This window comes from Ostrea edulis, chromosome 8, assembly GCF_947568905.1.
Source record: "Ostrea edulis chromosome 8, xbOstEdul1.1, whole genome shotgun sequence".
Classification (NCBI taxonomy): Eukaryota; Metazoa; Mollusca; class Bivalvia; order Ostreida; family Ostreidae; genus Ostrea; species Ostrea edulis.
The window spans coordinates 22,917,644-22,938,509 of NC_079171.1; the positions used below are offsets into that span (position 1 = coordinate 22,917,644).

At 34.4% G+C, this 20,866-nt stretch overlaps 2 protein-coding genes and 1 long non-coding RNA gene across 5 annotated transcripts in view; 1 reads left to right on the forward strand and 2 right to left on the reverse strand.

Moving 5' to 3' along the window:
* Nucleotides 1-5,679: 5,679 nt before the first annotated feature.
* Nucleotides 5,680-9,551, reverse strand: LOC130049468 (uncharacterized). Its single transcript, XR_008797977.1, has 2 exons — nt 9,442-9,551; nt 5,680-6,287 (listed from the first exon to the last, which is right to left on the reverse strand). It is a non-coding gene; the product is annotated as an uncharacterized LOC130049468 (long non-coding RNA).
* A 3,342-nt stretch (nt 9,552-12,893) lies between these two features.
* Nucleotides 12,894-13,799, forward strand: LOC130049469 (uncharacterized). Of its 2 annotated transcripts, XM_056147180.1 has the most exons (4): nt 12,894-13,051; nt 13,157-13,307; nt 13,430-13,485; nt 13,606-13,799. In XM_056147180.1, exons 1-4 carry the CDS (start codon nt 13,009-13,011, stop codon nt 13,782-13,784), a joined length of 429 nt encoding a protein of 142 aa, XP_056003155.1. In that variant the 5' UTR covers nt 12,894-13,008; the 3' UTR covers nt 13,785-13,799. The 2 variants fall into 2 exon arrangements, with proteins under 2 accessions (XP_056003155.1, XP_056003154.1); XM_056147179.1 differs by having other exon boundaries at nt 13,430-13,799.
* A 2,265-nt stretch (nt 13,800-16,064) lies between these two features.
* The window catches only part of LOC125660706 (tyrosine-protein kinase Fer-like), a 39,441-nt gene continuing 34,639 nt past the window's right edge, over nt 16,065-20,866 (reverse strand). For both annotated transcript variants that reach the window (XM_056147182.1, XM_056147181.1), the window contains exon 17: nt 16,065-20,623. In XM_056147182.1, the coding sequence (XP_056003157.1) occupies nt 20,484-20,623 (140 nt within the window). In that variant the 3' untranslated portion in view covers nt 16,065-20,483. The remainder of the gene's footprint in view (nt 20,624-20,866) is intronic.

Sequence of the window (20,866 nt, forward strand, 5' to 3'; positions counted from 1 at the left end):
GAGAATTAGCAAATTTTTTTTACTTTAATCGAGATCGAAGAAACCAACCCCTTTTAGCATCAACCTATTTGTAAGTACCCTGTCTCTATACATACACTCATCAAACGCATAAAGTATCCCTACGTATCGAATAAATTGAGAGACCAGACCTAAACATCACATGCAGTTAATAATTGAATAGTACTACATATATATGGGAAGTCCCCAATGAAGAACCTGAAAAAATTCCGTTTGTTATGAAGTTGAGTTGTTCATTTGTTTCTCACATCTATATTCATCAAAATATCGAAGTAGGAGGCAGGTGAGGAAGACTCTGTGACGTCTTTTATTTGGAGTTTACTGAGATATATCGACATTTATAGACAATATTAGATTGGCATGCGAATGAAAATGACTATTGATGATAGATGAAACGTCGATCTAAAATGTCAAATTGAAAGCCAAAACAGGATATTTTGTCTGTTAGGAAACCCTGCATCTTTTTTATATCAGCTTCAGAATGCTACTACGTAAAATCAGAGTGATCTTTACGTAATTCGAATATTTCTGAGTGCCGTTTATTGAAGAAGCTGTATATGATATCAGAAAGTATCATCTTCTTAATATATTGTGAGGAAACGTGGTATAAAGTGAAAAGTCATAGGTTTTGATGTTGTTGATGTGGGAATGCTTTTACTTTAAAGTTGTTTAAATTTTATAAGAATCCATATTTGATTTACATCACTTCTCGCAGATATCATTACATTATATGTTTTAAGTTTCTCCTATTTAGCAGTTAATATTTTAGTGAGGAGCTGAAGTGAAACTTATCAAACTGTTTGATCTCTTCTGGTTTACTAAACACTGTCCAATAAATCGCTGCATTGCTAGTCTTACGTGTTTGCATGATTTCCTTTTCATCACGTTTAACACATCACATAATTCTCCATAGATACTTGATATTTTACATGCTTACATATCATAATTGGTAGTATCTATATCCAGTATAATTATGATATTAAATTCCTCTTACCATTTTGAATACCATCTCTTGAGCACCTCTGAAAACAGCCGACGGTGTTTGTGATAAGACTTGCAAAACTTAATTTATACACAAGTATCCCATAAAAGTGCACATTGTCATCAGCTGAAGTGGGCGTGTTTTTTAATTCATGTTCTAGTACAATACAATGTCAAATGGGAATTCGGCATATCAGCTTAATTATTTAATCTTTAAACACTTTTCAATAATCATTTTAAAGTACAATTTAAGATTTGAAGATTATTCTCAATAAATCTTCATTGCATGCAAAAAGATAAAAATAACGAACGATTATTAAAGCCCTGTATGGTTGCACTGCGGATATGTTTTGACACTGAACGGTCATTTTGTGTACCTTTAGTATTTCTGATTATTTACTAGTTGTTTTACGGCACATACTATGAAGGTAATAAGCAAGGATCAATTTCAATTGTATAACGATTGCAGATTCAACAGTAAGACATGCAAAAAAAAATAAAAAAAAAATTAATTCATTTACATTGCTCAGGAAATAATATCTCGCTAGAATATGAATTCTTGAGGATATCCTTTTATTCTCATTTCTTATAGGATATTATTTTGTTCTGCACTTTATTTCGTGTTTTGTTTAACCTTAACGGAAACAAACCGAATAATAAAATGGAGAATGGTAGCAGACGATTCTGGTGTACGATTATAACATAAATCTATTTCACCATCAAAGCGTACTCAAGATAAGTAGAATATGTAGCGTATCTTATATTCATTTTCTTTTTCATGTCTCAAATCGATTTTACTGTTTGCAAATATTAACAAAAGAAATAAAATGCGAGACAACACATGACACTTGTAAGGGAGAAAAGTATAGTTTACACTTTATCAGAACGTATTTATAGACAATGAAACCAATGAAAAGCATATGTTTATCTTAAATTGAAATCGGTTCGTGATTCATGTATTGTGAAATTAATCACTTCAACACAATCCATAAAAGCTCATTTTATTTTCGAGGAACTTATGAATAAAACCCACGATCGCCATGACATTCTTTTATTAACACAATGTCTATTAATTTGTTCTCCCTTTCTATCAGTTGAGATACATAAACACCATATGCATGTGATAACGGATTATGAAAATATCAAATATAAATTGATATTAACGTAGAGTCGATCCAGGTATTTGTCGCCTCGATCAAACGCACGTATATTACTTCTCAAAGTAACGTAAACATCCATAATATTCTGTACATCCCATAGGAGTACCGCAACTAAGCTAAATATAAAGACACGGGATGCTTTTGACAATATTGTATAATGTGTAGGAACCGATTGACACTTGTGACATAGACACGATTCTAAACGTTCTATTTCTAGAACAATGTTTGTCAGAGTTCAATATGATGTACACAGCGTATTGTGCCTAACATTTACTTAACATTAATTTAACAATGCATGTATAAGATCTACGTTAATTCAAAGTAAACTGAGTTGATACATTAAACCAACATAGATACGGGATATTTGGGAACTCTTCAGAAAAAGAAGTCAAGAAAATTATGCGAGACAGCATTTGACCCAATGATTGGTTGTATTAGCAAACTAGATCGTTATAACGACGACAGAATTTGCGACATATAATATGATTAATAATAAGTATATAATATAATGTTGCTCTCGAGATTTACGGTATTGTAATTAGTGATGGAATTGTAATTTTATCAAGTAATAATCCTTTTAAAAGATCAGAATATCCTCAAAAAATAGGAAGTTTGACGATTAAATATACTTGGATGTACATGCAGCTATAATTCTTGTAAGTTTTATTATTCTAAAACTTGGAAAACGTTGGTCAATTGTAGCAGCCGAAATTGAATCCCACATTTACAGACGGTCTACAGCCAAATATGACGACTGGCATCCACTCATGGCGGATAGTTTCACTGCACACAGAGTGTACTTATTGTATGACGTCACAATCTTTCATGAATTTTTCAAAATCTTCACTGAAGACATTTAAAGCAACGATGAAAACAATTCGTTGTAACCAGAATAAATTTGATGAAACTCGAACGCTCAATAGCCTACCTTGTACTTACTTACTTTGTACTTTATTCAGCTCAGTGTTGTTTAAAAGCGTGACACAACAACAGGGTGTGAAATTACAACAAATACAAATTAATGTGATTTTCGGGGCTTCTACATCGTACATATACGACGAAAATATATATTGGATAGCAGATTTGTTATCTTGAATATCATAGTTAAATTAAGAATGAATTTGGCTGTAGCGTTATTTACTATTTCTGGGGCATCGTCTAATAAAATCATAACTTAATAGTCTGCGAGGGGATTTGATTTGGAGCCGTGTATACTATTTGTGATGCAAAAATACACTCAGTTTCTAGGTATCAACCTTCGTATATGCACCATTTCGATCAAAAGGATGTGGTTTGGTTTACAAAACAATGATGGGAGAATCGTTGAAATATGATTTCATACTGACCATATTTTTTTTAAAAAAGATTTCTGAAATTGTTCCAGCCGATTGCATATATGTCTTATTATACTGTTGAATTGTATATCATTTTTAAAACACTTCTTATTGTTGTTTATTTTAAATATTTTCTACAGGAAGAACTTAAGTATTAACAGATTTTTTTTAACTTTTTATCCGTCACTTGACATTGGGGAATACCCGGAATATGCTTGGCCATATATTCTACTGAATGACGCATGATATATATTATTACATGTAGGTATCAAGATTCTAGTGGTCACACTTTAATGGGGTTTATCTAATATGGATAAACCGGGTTATTTCTTGCATTTTTATCTTGATTAAATTCGAAATGCATCGGGTTCGTTGTACGAATTTCCTATTTTCATTTCTGCGCGCATGTCATAGAAAACTCCTATTCATTTCGTCATTCAAACAGATCAGACACTAAAAAACTTTTACGCTCACCCTCCCTCTTCCCCTCAATTTTCATGTCCCTTAGTATCTCAATTTGTTCTTCGGTTGTCGTTTCCGGTTTGTTAATTTCTCGTTTCAGCGCCATGGCGTGGATCAATGCAGACTGAGGTTCATTGACTGTAAATGTGCATTGCAGACTTCCAAAGTTCCTGTCCGGTGTGACTGTTGGGCATAATTTTGCATAGAATTCTGTCTCCGGGGTACTGTTTTTTTTTTTCAGGCTCCCTTGGACCAAGATGGTATTTCTATTGCTTAATATCAATATTCATCTATGAAAGACAATCTGTGGTATACACATGGGCAAGCAAACTGGTACACAAAACAAAATAAAGAGACTTGTAGCTTATTAGATTTATTGGCGGTAATGATCGCGGCTGCTCATAACTAGTGCAAGGAGAAAAACCATAACCCGAAGTGAACCCTGGTAGCAGATGTACGCTCGGGAAAATATAAGATAATGTTTATTTATATTTGTAATATCAATTAAATGAATGAAAAATCCAGGTAAGCTCTACTGGTAAGCTGAATCTCAACCACTAGACTATGAAGCCACTGCATAGACTGCACCACCAGTAGAGCCGACCCTCCCCAAAGTTAAAGTTTCAGACAGAATGCCCACTCGGAAATGGCAGCTCTGACGGAGAGATGGCTCTCCATAATAGGATATTGCCTGAAAAATACAAAAACCAAAGCCAAAACACCGACAACGAATTAAGAAATGTACAATTTCAGTTTACGGGGAGGGCTGGGTGGGTAAATTTCCATGTGCGAACTGCTGAGGAATCCTGCACGGGGATCATGGCGTAATTTGTGACCTCACAAATACCCGAAAAGAGAATAGCTGGCAGCGGGAAATTACCCCGGTGATGCAGATTAATGATTGATATTGATATTTAGCTTAGATAAACCGATTTATCATCGACAAGTTAAATCCTATTATCTTATGCTGCCATATTATCATCATTGTATTATATTTGTACTTTCTCCAATGTATCAGTAAATGGCCATGACAAGCACGCCAAATGGAGTTTGTGTTTGACTGGATGGTATTTAGAAACAAAATTTCCCCCTTTTTAGAGGTTTTTCTGGTCAAGTTTGTGTCTGTTGTCCATGTCAAGGCAGTAACGAAATAACTCTCCCTGTGAACCATTGACTTTAGGATAAGTTAAAAGACAAAGTTTTCCCAGAATATATATCCCCTTTGACCCTTTATTCGGACCCCCTTGACCAAATGAAAATTCAACAATTTGATATACTATACAGGACATGTATATGCCCAATCATATACAATCGAATACAGATTACTAAATTCACTCCGTTTCCTCCTGAACAGTTTTATTAACTGAAAATGGAATATCACATGGATATTTAGCTTTTGGGCTAACTTAATAAAAACATTGTGTATGGATATACTTAATCTATCCACATGTCGACTAACAACAGCTTATCGACTGACTAAAATGAAAATAAAAGACATGCTACTCAGGTTTTAAAAGTAAATGAGATTAAATACGCCGAACCTCTTTATTCCAATATATAATTCAAGAACATTAATTAAAAAGCGCATTTGCTGTGGGTGAAAATATGTTAGTAATTATAAGAGAGCGTGGAAGACGGATGGACATGGATAACAACTGCACTAAAATATATAGCACTGTTAATGCATTTAACAGATTCTGTAAATAGGTATAAAGTGTAAAACCTTGATATACAATGCTTTTTAATGCAAAGGAAGTCACACAACTAAAAGTAAAATACAGGAGTAAATACAAAAGTAAAGCATGTAATGGATGTTTAAAGAATCACTCACTACACAAGAAACGGTTTTAACATTGAATTTGTTTTTTTTTAATAGAAGTAATGAAACGCATGAAGCAATACTACTGAAATATTCAATATGCAGTCCGTAAAAATGCTATTCAGATACATGATTTTATAAGTAAGAATGTTTTCATTGTAATGTCTGGAAAATGTTATTAGATTAATGAAAAAAAAAATTGGCTCGTCCTTTTCATATATTGAGGTCAGAGTTCTGTTCAGATGTGTGTAATAAATAACGTAGGTTTCGGATGGTCCTGTGGAGAAATGGAATCCTAACGATCCAGTGGAGAAATACAATTCATGCTGCGCCTTCGCAAGTTGTCATCTTCATTGTCATCATCATCTTTTTTGACACAAAACATCGGAAAACACTTCAAACATACGCAGCCCAAAACCCCCAGAGCAATGAGTGAAGCTGATGCTATCAATACATATTCTAAATATGGAAACCAGTCCGGAAGATGTTCCGATTCCTCGTCTGTTGCCAACACTATCAAGACAACCATGAATATTATTAGAATCCCAAATCACATGATTTCATGATATTTGTCATTGGGTCAAATACTGTCTGACGTTTTTCATACTCATTGTTAGGCCGTTTTTGGCACACTGATTCTGACTACAGATTATTCCGTTTACCTGATCAAGATATAGGGCCCACAGCGGGTATCATCGGTTGACAGGAGATGCTTACTCCTCCTACACACTTGATCCCACCTCTGGTATATCGAGGGGCCCGTGTTTGCCCGACTCATAATTTTGTATTCCTATTTAGGAGCTATAAGATTGATCAATGTTCAATGCCAAACGGCGTAAAACCATAATCAATCAATGAAACAATCGTTAGGCATCTTTCAAAACACTGATACTATATCTTATAAACTTGCATTATTAACTACATGGTGAAGAAAAGTGTTTGGCTTACCATCTACTATTCTAAGAAATGGTGAATTATTTTATTATCTGTCTCATGTTTAGTCTTAATTTGATGAACCTTTATGAAAAGTCTTTGAGGATGTTTCTTTTACACTGCCAGGAATTAGATTTAAGAATTATTATGCAATTGACATAAGTACATGCATGTTTTGATTACAAAAAAATGACGTAATAAAAATTGCTACAACACCCATATCAAAAATAATATGCCGAGGGCATACCCAAACAACAACAACGACGACGATGATCAGAAGATAAGGAATCAGGGGAAAAAACATGGTTTGAATTTTATTATGCCCTTAGAATGTATCGATAACTAACATGTGAAAGAATGTGACATTAATTGGACGTAATCGAATGCGGTGGTGTATATTTATGACATTTTCATTTAACCATCCACCGTGATTATATCATGCTAGAATAGTTCATTAGAGTTCCAAACTTATATGTAACGCGATTTTTGAATTTGCATGTAATTGGCAGGTGAGCTTGTCAAATATAATATCAACAATAGCATATATGTCTGGTTATCGAATAAGTAGTTGCACATTAAGGATGTTCGTTTTTATGTGTCTGGTTATCGAATAAGTAGTTGCAAATTAAGGAGATTCGTTTTTATGTGTCTGGTTATGGAATAAGTAGTTGCACATTAAGGAGGTTCGTTTTTATGTGTCTGGTTATGGAATAAGTTGTCGCACATTAAGGAGGTTCGCTTTTACAACAGTTGGAATATTCTAACAAAAATTATTAGTCTTATGACTTCATGTACTTTGTTTCTGCGTGATTTTCATTATGTGAGATTCCAATGATTTAAGAAAGCATAGTAAAATATACCATAATTTTTGTCTGCCATTGCACCTCAAAATTACAAGTATACACATAATTGTTACTATTAAACTACCCATACTGTTGATTAAGACCGAACTACCATGAAAGGCGAAGATAACGAACAGTGATACATCTCATAACTCCTATAAACAATACAAAATAGAAAGTTGGGCAAACACGAACCCCTGGATATACCAGAGGTGGGATCAGGTACCTCGGAGGAGTAAGCATCCCTTGTCGAAAGGTCAAATCCGCGGTGAGCCCAATATATTGATCAGGAAAACGGAGTGATTGACTGTTTATGGTTCTCCGCGGTTTTGGCAATATTTCATCCATTTTACATGTAGCAGGTAAACGGATTTATCCGTAGTCAAAATTAGTGTACAAAGAACGGCCTCACAATCGGTATGAAACAAGTCAGACAGCATTTTTCCCAATGATAGGCACATATTTCCCCACATGGTACTTCCCCGTTTTTAGCCGAGTTGCAACGAAGTTGAACTCGGTTATTGATTTGGTGATGCGGGCGGAAGGGGGGGGGGGTGGAGGGTGGTTGGGCGTCAACAATCGGTTTCCGGATGATAACTCAAAACGTTTACAATATAATCATATGAAACTCTTATATTTTATTGGGTACCAGGTATGGAAGACCGCTATTGATTTTGGAGAAAAATGGTCAAGGGTCAAGGTCACAGTGACCGAAAATAGAATGAAAATTTCAGAAAAATGTGGTGTCCGGATGATAACTCAGAAAGTTTAAATCCGAATCAAATGAAAATTTGAAACATTGTTAGGTACCAGGTAAGAAAGACCCCCTACTGATTTTGGAGAAAAAAGGTCCAAAGTCAAGGTCACAGTGACCGAATATAAAATGAAAATTTCAGAAATATTTGGTTTCCGGATGATAACTCAGAAAGTTTATATCCGAATCAAATGATATTTAACGATATTGTTATGTACCAGGTCAGGAAGACCCCTATTGATTTTGGAGAAAATAAATCAAAGGTCAAGGTCACAGTGACCGAAAATAGATTTAAAACTCCAAAAAGTTTGGTTTCCGGAGGATAACTCGAATTCATTTTTACTTTGAATCAAATGAAACTTGGATATATTGTTGAATACCAGCAAAGTAAGGTCCCTGTTGATTTTGGAGCAAACAAATGTCAAGGTCACAGTGACCGAAAATAGATTGAAGACTTCAGACAAATATGGTTTCTGAACAGTAACTCGAAAAGTTTAAAACTGAAATTAGTTCTTTACAATTATAAATATGCCACATCATTCATGACATTACAATGTATCCCACGCAACTCTGTTTATGCACCCCTGGGTGCATATATTGATTTTATAGTTTAAGTAATCGTCGGAAACCCACGGTTGATTACGCTTCGTTCCTCTCTCATCACCCGTGGCTCCATTCATTTCTACTCGCTCGTTCTCATGAATAAATATCTAAAGATATCGTCCAATCAAGGTAATCGTTATAGTAACGGAACTCTTTTGTTTTTAAAGGTATCATTAACTTAACTTTGCTCTCACAATAATTGCACACCGATATTGGGCTGAAAGCGTCTATTTGATTGGCCAAATTCTCTCAGGGTGTTCCCTGAGCGCCCAATCAAATTATCTCATTAATTATTCATGAGAACGAGCAATTATGTATGAATGGACCAACGGGTGATGGAGAGAGGAACGAAGCGTAATCAACCGTGGGTTTCCGATGATTACTTAGGAGAGGAACGAAGCGTAATCAACTGTGGGTTTCTGATGACGAGTTTAAGTATGTATCGAAATGTCAGATTGAAAGAAAAAAAGCTTACAGGTACTTTGCATCCAATTTTATTTGTCACAATATCCATGACTGGTTAACGTTTTCTTACCTGTCTCACATTTAATCCCCGTGTAGGAACTGTTACAAGTACAAACGAATCCCACAGGTGAATCAGTGCAGGTACCGTGTTCACATGGTGAAGAAGCGCAGGTTATCACTAATTAATACAGTGATTAAATTGTTAACGTCAACACTTACATAGTACAGTGTTAGGAAATACACATCTTTCTTTTAATATAATTCCACCCTTCTAGAATTAAAGGCTCATCTTATATTTGATAGTTGATTCTTCAAATAATATATTTTAGTAGCAAATAAAAATGATAAAATAAGTGTGTTGCGGTATTGATATTCTTTTTCTTATCAATTGCACCTATTTACCTGTTATCAACCTCAGAAAATGCAATTTTCCTTAAACCGCATTATCAAAATTTCACAAAAACTGGTTAAAACGATATGAGTATTCATAGTATTCATAACAATTTCATCAAGCTGGTTTCTTTAAAAGATATACAAAATGTTTATGATGACTATTGTATATTAATTCAGGCGCCAAATGCTAAGTAGTTATCTATTAACAGTGTCAACCACATCTATTATATATATATATATATATATATATATATATATATTTATATATATATCCAAATTGTGTTTTTAAAAAAATCACAGTGTCCGGTATAAAATATTAAAAGAAATAGAATAAACGGTACACAAAGTTAAAAATTTAACGCAAGCGCTTTCATTTTATAATCCTCAGGCGTTACTTTTTCAAATGTAACGCCTGAGGATTATAAAATGAAAGCGCTTGCGTTAAATTTTTAACTTTGTGTACTGTTTATTCTATTTCTTTTAATATATATATATATATATATATATATATATATATATATATGAGCCGTCCCATGCAAAAAGGGCCCTTATGTATATTGACGTCATAATGAGAAAAACGCTGGTAAAGATAACGTCATTATTTGCAAGTTGCGTCTGTTATTTATGTTTGCAATGCTGTCAATATAACGTGATTGTGTTTATATAAATCATCTGGAACGATGCCGACATGTACCTGGAATTAACAAGAGGAAAACATGGACTTTTTAGAGGTGAGTTTTATATAAACAGACATAACCAATATTGTCTTGGTGACAATTAGGCCTATAAAATATTTCGATGCACAAGATTTGGGATCCGCGCATATGTTGACGGGTACTGCAGGTGCACTTCAATCTAAGATCATATGTATCCACATATATATACATGCAATTTTACGCATTAAGCAGATTAAACAAATCAAATGATACAATTTAGAGATTTGTCATTTAAGTGAAAAATACTTATTTTACCGATATTCATTAAAACATAAATCAATGACGTACGTTTGTTTACATTCGCGATTGTTGAGCTCCGTGCATGTACATGTGTTTATATATGTCCCGCTTGTGATATCCTAGTTATTTTTCATAAAGTTTTTAAAAAGACAAATAACTAATTGTTCTTATATCATAATGGGGTTATCATCTGGCTTTCTAAACTTTATTTAGTGCCTTTCATCGCGGCTATTTATAGGTAAATGGATAAAATTTAGAGTTACGTCCCGCTGTTTTCGTATCTCATAGGCGGATTCACCGGTGGCTACTCAAAAATTAAATAAACAATGATCATATTAAATTCAAAAAAATAATAAAGAATTAATCTTTTCAAATTCATCAACAATTTTTAAAGTAAAGTTTTGTTTCAACAAATAAATATATAAATATTTGAATACATAAATCCAGTTTAATAAGAATGACCATAGTGGATGACCCCTTATTACTCTTACTGAGAGAGAGAGAGAGAGAGAGAGAGAGAGCTGGGACTTCAAATTAGAAAGACTGAATACAATTTTTTCTATCAAATGCAGTTATTATTAATCGAAATATGCAGAGTGCAGAGCAGTTTTCTGCATGTAGAATTGCGATCAAAGTAGATTGATAATATATTTGCCGTCGTACACGTTTATTCAGATAAAATATTTCTGTAGTTGGGTGCTTATTTCAGTCTTACATTCAATTGATCAACATGCTAATGATAAATAAAAATACTATTCACTGGATTTCTATTTAATGAATAGCTCATAAACAATCTAATACTTATAATAATAAAAAAGATATTACCATTTTGTGCTGAGATCAACAACTTGTCAAAATTTAAATTCAGTACTACTGTAAAATCTCTGCTTGTAATATGAATGTATTTGATATTTTATTTTAAACAAATACATGAAGGTTTAAATATTTGCATGGTATGTGAACATGTAGAATTTCACAGGGATATTTTGTTACAGATTATTGACGAGTGGCATAGGGAATATTTTCCTCCTTCACAAAGTGTTGAATCATCTGATGAAAATACAGACGATAGTGATATTTCAACTGCATCAGAAAATGAATCCAACGAAAATATTTTAGAACAAAGAATTCAACTTGTGCATCCTGATAATGATCAGAATAAAAACCTAAAATTCAGAGGAGGAGGACTGGGAGAATAACAATCTTGACTTAACAATTCGTGAAAAGATAATCAAAGGCTGCTCCTGCAGAATGGATTGCATATCAAATATTAGTTTTGAAGAAATCAGTCACCATATTTATTCCATGAGAGAACTTTCCAAGGAAGAGAAGGATATGTACATTATGGGAAAGCTAAAAAGTAAAAGTTCTGGTGGCGGATCTTGAAGATGCGATGCCAAACGACAGAGATACGAATACAATTTTGATGACCGGGAAGTATGTAAAGATGTGTTTTTATTTTTACATGACATTGGTGAAAACATTTTAAAAATCTTGTGAAGCATATGAAGACCCATGGAATAAAACCACGGACACATGGAAACATCGGGGAAAAACCACACAATGCCCTGTCCTTTGAAGAAATTAAATTTGTCGTGCAGTTTATCAATCGATATTCTGAAGATAATGGACTTCCTATGCCAGCTGCTCCAAGAGGTCGCGACTCCGAACCACCCATTTTTCTACCTTGTTCAACACCAAAGAACGAAATTCATCAGTTATATGTTGAAGCTTGTCATGAGGTCCACATTCGTGCTGTTAAATTGTCCTCATTCTATTCCATCTGGTCTGCCTGCCTTCCTAACATTCAGATTGCCAACCCCAGATCTGATGTATGCAATACCTGTGAGCGCCACAGAGAGCACATTTTGAATGCAAGATCTGAAAATGAAAAGCTTACAGCAACAAGAAATTTTACAGATCACATTGAAAAAGCAGAGAGGGAGCATCACCTCTACATTCAGTGCATTAAAGAAGCCAGGGAAGAACATCAGTCTATTCAGCTTCCTGAGCCACCTGTTAGACCCTGTTCCACAGATTTCCTCAAAACTCACTACACGTTTGACTTCGCGCAATGTGTGTATGTACCTCATCATTCCAGACAAGTAGGGCCATTATTCTTTGAGACACCACGGAAAATTCAGATCTTTGGAATTTGTATGGATGGAGCAGGATCTCAGCGAAATTATTTGATTGATGAAGACCAGACCATTGGAAGAGATGGAAAGAATGCCCATGGGCCAAATACAGTCATCAGCATACTTCATCACCATTTTCAAAATTATAGCATGGGAGAGAAATGTGCTGTTCTTCACTGTGATAACTGTCCAGGTATGTATATTTCATCTTCATTTTTTCATATACACCTAGTTCTATTCATTTTGTTCACATGTATATATGCTGCTTCTAATATTCTAATGCTCACTTCATCTTTAGGTCAAAACAAAAACCGGTATGTGATTGGATATTTGCTATGGCGGGTCATGATTGGGCTACATCGAGCAATTGAACTTCACATGCAGATACCAGGGCATACAAAATGTCAAGTGGATGCAGGCTTTGCTCAGATCAAAAAGAAGTACAGGAGGTGATATTGTGTTAATATCAATTAATATTCCAAAAATAAAATTGTATCTAGCATAATCGAGAATTACTATAATAGTCTATATTTGTTCAAAATCTTTACGCGGTGATGCATTTTGTTTTTAGATCAGATTGTGACACTCTACAGCATGTTGCTGACGTAGTCTCCAAGTCCTCCAAAAGTAACGAGGCTGTGATAATAGAGGATGGAAATGTGAAATACTATGAATGGAAAGAGTATATAAAAACAACTTTTCAGCCTTTGAAAGGGATACGCAAGTTTCATCACTTCACTTTTTCAGCACTGCTGCCTGGAGTTGTATTATGCAGCGTTGATGTAGATGGCGACAAGGTCCCAGTAATCCTCAGTAATCACGACCAAATCACGCTGGCCAGTCCATACGGACAATTATCTTCTGCTGAAGGTACTGCTCCACCACCCTGGCGCGACGAGGACGGGCGTTATCATCCATCAGGATGAACTCAGGGCCAACAGCACCAGCGTAGGGTCTGACGTAAACATCAAGGATCTCATCCCGGTACCTCATCCCCGTCATTGTTCTTCTCTCCAGGACATGAAGATCTGTCCTTCCATCCCTGCTGATTCCACCCCAGGCCATGATGGAACCACCACCATAACGGTCATGTTCACTGATGTTGGTATCATGGGAACGTTCACGTTGTCGTCGCCACACTCGGTGCTTCCTGTCTGTAAAGTCCAAACAATACCTGGACTCATCGGTGAACAGAACTTGAACCCAATCGCCCTGTGTCCAAGTGACATGATCTTCAGCCCAGTCCAATCGTTCCCGCCGGAGTCGAACAGTCAGAGGGACTCGAACACATGCCCTTCTCGAGTTGAGACCTGCATTGTGAAGCCGATTCCGAATCGTCTGAGTGGACACATTCACCCCCGAGGCGTTCAGTAGGTCTTTACGTAGGCTGGTTGCTGTCCAGAAGGGATGGTGTCGTGCCTGAAGAGCCACAAAATGGTCTTGGCGTTGGGTTGTCGACCTCTGAGGACCATCCCCATGTCGGTGTGCCGCTGTACCAAAAGTTTGCTGTCGGTTCCAGGCCCCGTTTACAACGCTCTGGCTGACGTTTAGTGCATTTGCAACGTCACGTTGTGAATAGCCAGCGTCAAGCATTCCAATACATCTGCCCAGTTGTTCTGTCGTCAGGCGACGCCTTACACGTTGAGGGGGCATTGTGTTGATAAACGTAGTGTAAACACTCAAGTGGGTTTGAAATTTTAGAAAGAATCTGACACCGATGCCTGAGTGAAAATCGTGCAATGGTAGCAAAAGCATAAACTGTGATGAGAAACGCATTTCCCATAGCATGAAATGCACGTGCAAGTTTGTTGAAGACGTTTTTGATTTCACTTGGACACAATATTGCCAGTTATTAATTTTTCAAACAAAAAATATCTATGATCCTTATCAAATTTTGAGTAGTGTATTTTGATTTTCTTAACGTTGAAGGAAAGTTGTTGTCTTAAAGTTAAAGTTAAAGCCCTCCTCATAATTCACTCCCAAATAGTGAGATATTGAGCATCAGGCATAGCCTATTTTAGCCCTCTTCTGTAACGCTAGCCCCTAAGCACAGGGAATATACCATAATACCTGATTACCATACAAGAAATCATTAGGAATGGTAAATTCCTGTGCACAGCGCGTGTTCTTTTAACACATCTTTAGCGGTGTACAGATAATACATGTATAATGATTGCTCTATTTTACTAAATGATATTGTATACATAAAATTGACTCTGTGGTGATGTTTAAATATTGTAAACGTCACAAAGTCGACTGATGGTCTGAAGACCGGCCACCAGAAGAACAAAGGACAGCGGCCACCAGATCAAAGGAGACCGACCACCAGAACATCACAGGTGATCAGTCACAAAAATATCAAAGGAAACCAGTCACCAGAAGATCAAAGAAGACCGGACACCAGAAGATCAAAGCAGCGAGGTCACCAGAAGATCAAAGGAGACCGGCCACCAGAAGATCAAAGGAGACTGGACACCAGAAGATCAAAGGAGATCGGTCACCAGAAGATCAAAGGAGACCGGCCACCAGAAGATCAAAGGAGACCGGCCACCAGAAGATCAAAGGAGACTGGACACCAAAAGATCAAAGGAGACCGGCCACAAGATCAAAGGAGACCAGTCATCAGAAACACAAAAGAAACAATCCAGCGATTTGAAGACAAATTCTGCACTCAAATTTTGTAAAAGAAAGGGAATATTTTTTTATCATTGAGATAAGAATAATAGCATTTTGGTCTTAACTTCATTTCAATAGTAATACTGATAAATTATACTTTAAATTATATAATTCAGTTTATAAAGAGAGACTTCCAATTCTTAAAATGTGGACAACAGAATCTCTTTGTAATCCAAATTGGGTAAAACAGGAATTTAAAAGAATATTAATAGATAATGCATTCAAGGTGCAAAGTACATTGCATGTAAAGGTAAAAAAAACAACAACAAAAAAACAACACACACACAACAGCATTTTGGGTTACAATGTCAAAATTTAAAGGTCAGTAATGAGCACAGCACATACCGCCCTGGAGTTACTTTGTCCAGAAGATTCGGACTTTTTTCAACATGTAGGTTAAACTGTTTCGAAAGGGTTAGATCGAGTTTCTCGACAAGAGTAGCAGGTCCAGCCGGCAGCTCAGTAAACCCAGCAGTTCCTGTGTAGTGTTTGTTAAGAATGGATAATACTAGTACATAGAATAACAGAAAAACTTTTACCTTATATTTTATTCAGACTTGAACATGTCATGAGAAATCACAATCATTTCAACATTGCCTCAGTAGGTATAATGAATTCCTTTATAGTTACACAGAATGAATTCATACTACAACAATACACTGATAACAGTATTCTGATCCACAGTGTGGCACCACAATACCTTGTTGAAGAACAGAACTAGTTACATCCTTACTAAACTGGTTCTTTTTTCACATAACGTATTATATATATCTATATAAATATACAGAAAACTAAAATAAAGCTGGTTCACAGTATTGCAAAAGAAAAATTGTCAATTCACCAGAAACAATTTGTGACAGCAAATTCATATTAATATTTCAAGGAAGCATCTGGCAGTATTCATAGGCGTCATTGACAATAATTCTGGTTGTTTTCTCTGAGCTCATTAGAAAAGTACAGCTTGTAGACACAATAATGAAAGTGAACTTGGAACTGTTTCCTAGAACTATTCGTTCTTCGTTGATACTAATGTAAAATCTTCTGAATCTGAACGATTTTCTGTTGTTTAAAAATGTTTATGAGGATACCTTTTGAATTGGACTACAATGTAAAGAATGTGTGGTGTTACAACCAGTTTGCAAACACAGTGTTTCTCTTCACTGTATATATACAACATACATACTACGGTTAATAACACAGAATTCTAGGAAACTTTACACAAATCAAAATCTTTTTTTTATAAATATGCAAATTTGTACACATGAGTCTACATCACTGCCATTGAATAACGCATGTTCCTAAAACTTAAAACTCAAAGCCATTTTTAAAGGTTTGGCAGCTTGAATAAGTCTAGAACATATCAAGAAATAATCAAAGAGAAAATAAATAGGAAGTCCTAAGATTGAGGTATAGAATCAGTGAGATTTATCATTTGAGATGCATGCATTCATTCTGAAAGTCAACCATAATATAAACACATTCAACATATGTTTCAACATTGAAATAGACAAGCTTGTCTCTTATCCATGTAAATGACCAAACATCAACAAGATCATGGAAGACAACAAATGATAAAAAAAAATCGTATCTACCCTTGATCACTCATTAGCATTCAGTTGAATGGTATAACTATTGTTTAGACACACTTTTGACAAAATTATGCACACTGGGGTTTTTTTCACTGCATGTTAAACTTGAGTATACCATAGCTCAAAATGTAAAATAATTATTTTAATAAATCGTCTAATATTTTCAGAGTGGCTAATAATGATGTTAATTAAGGATGCTCCGCAGAAGGAGCATAGAATACAATTATTATATAATTATTCAAACTGCATTATGCATTGTATGAAATCTGGGAGAAACAAACACCTCTGAACATGTTTAAGATATTGTAAATGTTCTATACAAATCTATGAACAATCACTACACACAGTGACAGAGACACTTGCTTCCATTTATTCTGTGAGTCTTATACAACACGTGCTTAATTAACATGATTAAATTCGTAATGATTACCACGAGTACAACACCTATAAAACAAAACTAGTAACTTGGCATTTCTTAAAACATTATAATACATGTATGTATAGTTATGTATTTGATTTGTCCAGCAACGTCACGATAACATATTATGTATATCATATACACACATATATATATATATCATTTGTAATAAATAACATAGAATATATCATCTGTCACATGACAGTCATGTGACAACAGCAGCAGTTAATATACATATTTTAAATATTGATATATAGGAAAGTGTTAGAGAAGAACAAAGGCCGAACACATTCCAACAGGAACAGAACCTAGTGAACTATACACGGAAAGCAGGTGTGTACGAAACGTATTCAAAATAAATTCATTTTCAAATATATATTAACATTTGTAAATAAATTTCATATATATACAATAGCACAAGAAGAAACAAACTTGTAACTTTGTTCCATGTTTGTACATAAAATCTTAAATGAATTCACAACTTCATATATATATATATATATATATATATATATATATATATATCTAGATATAGATATATACATGTAGTATCTTAATGAAATTCAAGGCAAGATTGTCTATCAATAAAATGACTGATTCTACCTATCCTACCTTCTGAACTGTTAAGGTAAAGTTATAACGCAAGTTATCAGATTATAAAAGAAAAACTTTGAAAGCTGATAATATTTCCATAGAATGTCGATATATTTTCCTATGTCTATTGGTTCAACAAATGTCAACAAGTGTCTTAAATTGTTTGATTATCATGCCTTTTAATATTTATTCTTATGTTTGTTTCTGGTGCATGGATTTATACAAAGAGGTCAAGACAGAAAACAACATCACTCACAGAGAGCATTGTGGGAATTGATCACATGATCATCTTACAACCAATCATTCCTACTATTTAATATTTGAATCACAAAGACCTACATAAAGAATTTTACAAGTCAGTTTAAAAATAACTGATAATCTCTAACAAATTATCTGCTAAAACAGAAACAAGAATTCTCATAGCAGATGTAACATTGTTCTGCTACTTTTACTTTTGACAATAGGCACGAGAAAATTACATACTGAAAAAAATATCGAGGGTTATCAAAAATTGTACTATGAAATACATCATGTTTTAAATGATAGTTATGAGAACAGCCAAGAAACTGATAAATATTGATAACATACAGTTCATCAAATTAGAAATATTCTCTTTTATAACAGACCTGCTGATTTTGGTCATAGATACTCTGTATTTAGGCAAATCTTTGGTTCCTTCTCAGATTGACCACTGCAAATCAACTTCTAATACGAAGACCTTTATTTTCAAACGAATTTGTGAAATTCAGTTCATCTCTTCATAAAAATATGATCCTCAGAAATTTTTTATGCATACATGCTATGTTGATCTAAGTGAACAATCACACACACAAAAATATCTTGGGGATAAATTTCACAAAGCAACTTGAGTAAAAATTAATTATCACGAAATGCAATTTACAATAATCAATAAGATACTATATATGAGAATTTCATTTTTTTCTTCAAGATTACAAACTCATCTAAATTTTTATTGCTTTTTAATAAATTGAATTAATTAATAAAACATCAATCATCAGATGTGAAAATTACCTCCTGTTCATAAATCGAAAATGCAGATCTTGTAAAAAAAAAAAATAATTACACAAAAGATTTCCACAGTCTTAGAGTATTTTTTACAAGATTTAACTTGGCATGTTTTGTAGGAAACTATCACTTATCAATAGAAAGTTTTCTAAAATCTCTGTACTAACAATTTTTAGATACGAAATATGTGAAAAATCACTGGTACATCACAACAGTATGTAGGTCTGCCATAAAAAAGTCATTGAACAAATATAGTCAAAACAATAGTTACTAACATGATAAATGTTTTAAAAACAATTAAATACAGTACTAATTATGCATATTCTTCATTACAGCAGGCTAAAGATGTTAAATTGCATAAAAGTAAGGCAGAGGTCAAAGGTTACAACCCCAAAAATGTGCATGCCTTGGAGATAAAACAAAAAAATCTAACAATGGTTTCCATTATGTAACATTGTTATCACTATCAATATTCTCAGCTTTCATATTTCTTCACATTCAATCTCTTGACCTTCATCTTTGGTCCTTACCATAAAGGTCACAGGTCAAGAGTTCAAATCCTGTTATAGATTGTCTCTTCCTCCTAAATGAATATCATGTCAGATACAAGTGTATACATACTGTACATATATACACATACTGTACATATATATACATACTGTATATATACACATACTGTACATATATATACATACTGTACATATATACACATACTGTACATGTGTATACATACTGTACATATACACATACTGTACATATATACACATACTGTACATGTATGCACATACTGTACATATATATACATACTGTACATATATACACATACTGTACATATATATACATACTCTACATATACACACATACTGTACATATATATACATACTGTACATGTATACATATATTGTACATATATACACGTACTGTATATATATATATATATATACATATTGTACATATATACATATATTGTACATATATACACATACTGTATATATATATATATACACACAAGTACTCTACATGTGTATCATATGCAAGTTGTACACGTACGTATATGTACAGACAGACAAATCTGTATGTGTTATCTGTTATCTAAGCTTAGACACATCACATGAAAGACCAGTCCACGCCTTCCTTATACACACCAGTCAGCACCTTCCTTATACACACATGCAGATAACCAAAACTATTCTCTCAGCAGAACACCCCCTTCCATTTTTTAGCGACTATGGAAGGAAGTTTTGAACAAAATTAATGCACCTGTCACATCATAGAAAAGTCACAAAGACTCCTGGGAAATCATAAAGGCTCCTGGGAAATTATCATAATGACTTTAAAATGGATTGAAGTTCTTTGTGGATTTTGTCGAAATGATAACGCTCAGCAGGATTGTATTCCCAGCATTTCATCATCAGATCATAGCAGGCATCGGGCGTCCCTTCGGGGGCTGGCATTCTGTAGCCTGGAAAGTGTACAAAGTCAATAAAATATCAAACTGTAGAAAGCCGTATCATTAAAACATCCAAGTTTAAAAAGTCAATTATTAAACTATCAAAACAATAGTTTTGTTTGGGGGAACGAACGCTGAACGATTTCAATGGAATGGTTCTCTGCATGAACGGAACAGTTCTTATAGAGAACGGAACACTTTAAGATGGAGAACAAACAATTTGGGCCGGGAATGGAACACTTGGGGCTAAGATGG

Bases quoted from the DNA above. Each gene is read 5' to 3' on its own strand.
- LOC130049469 (XM_056147179.1), top strand. From the start codon at position 13,009: ATGGGAGAGAAATGTGCTGTTCTTCACTGTGATAACTGTCCAG. The intron at 13,052-13,156 runs GTATGTATATTT...CTTCATCTTTAG, and splicing joins TCACTGTGATAACTGTCCAG to GTCAAAACAAAAACCGGTAT. The intron at 13,308-13,429 runs GTGATATTGTGT...TTTTGTTTTTAG, and splicing joins ATCAAAAAGAAGTACAGGAG to ATCAGATTGTGACACTCTAC.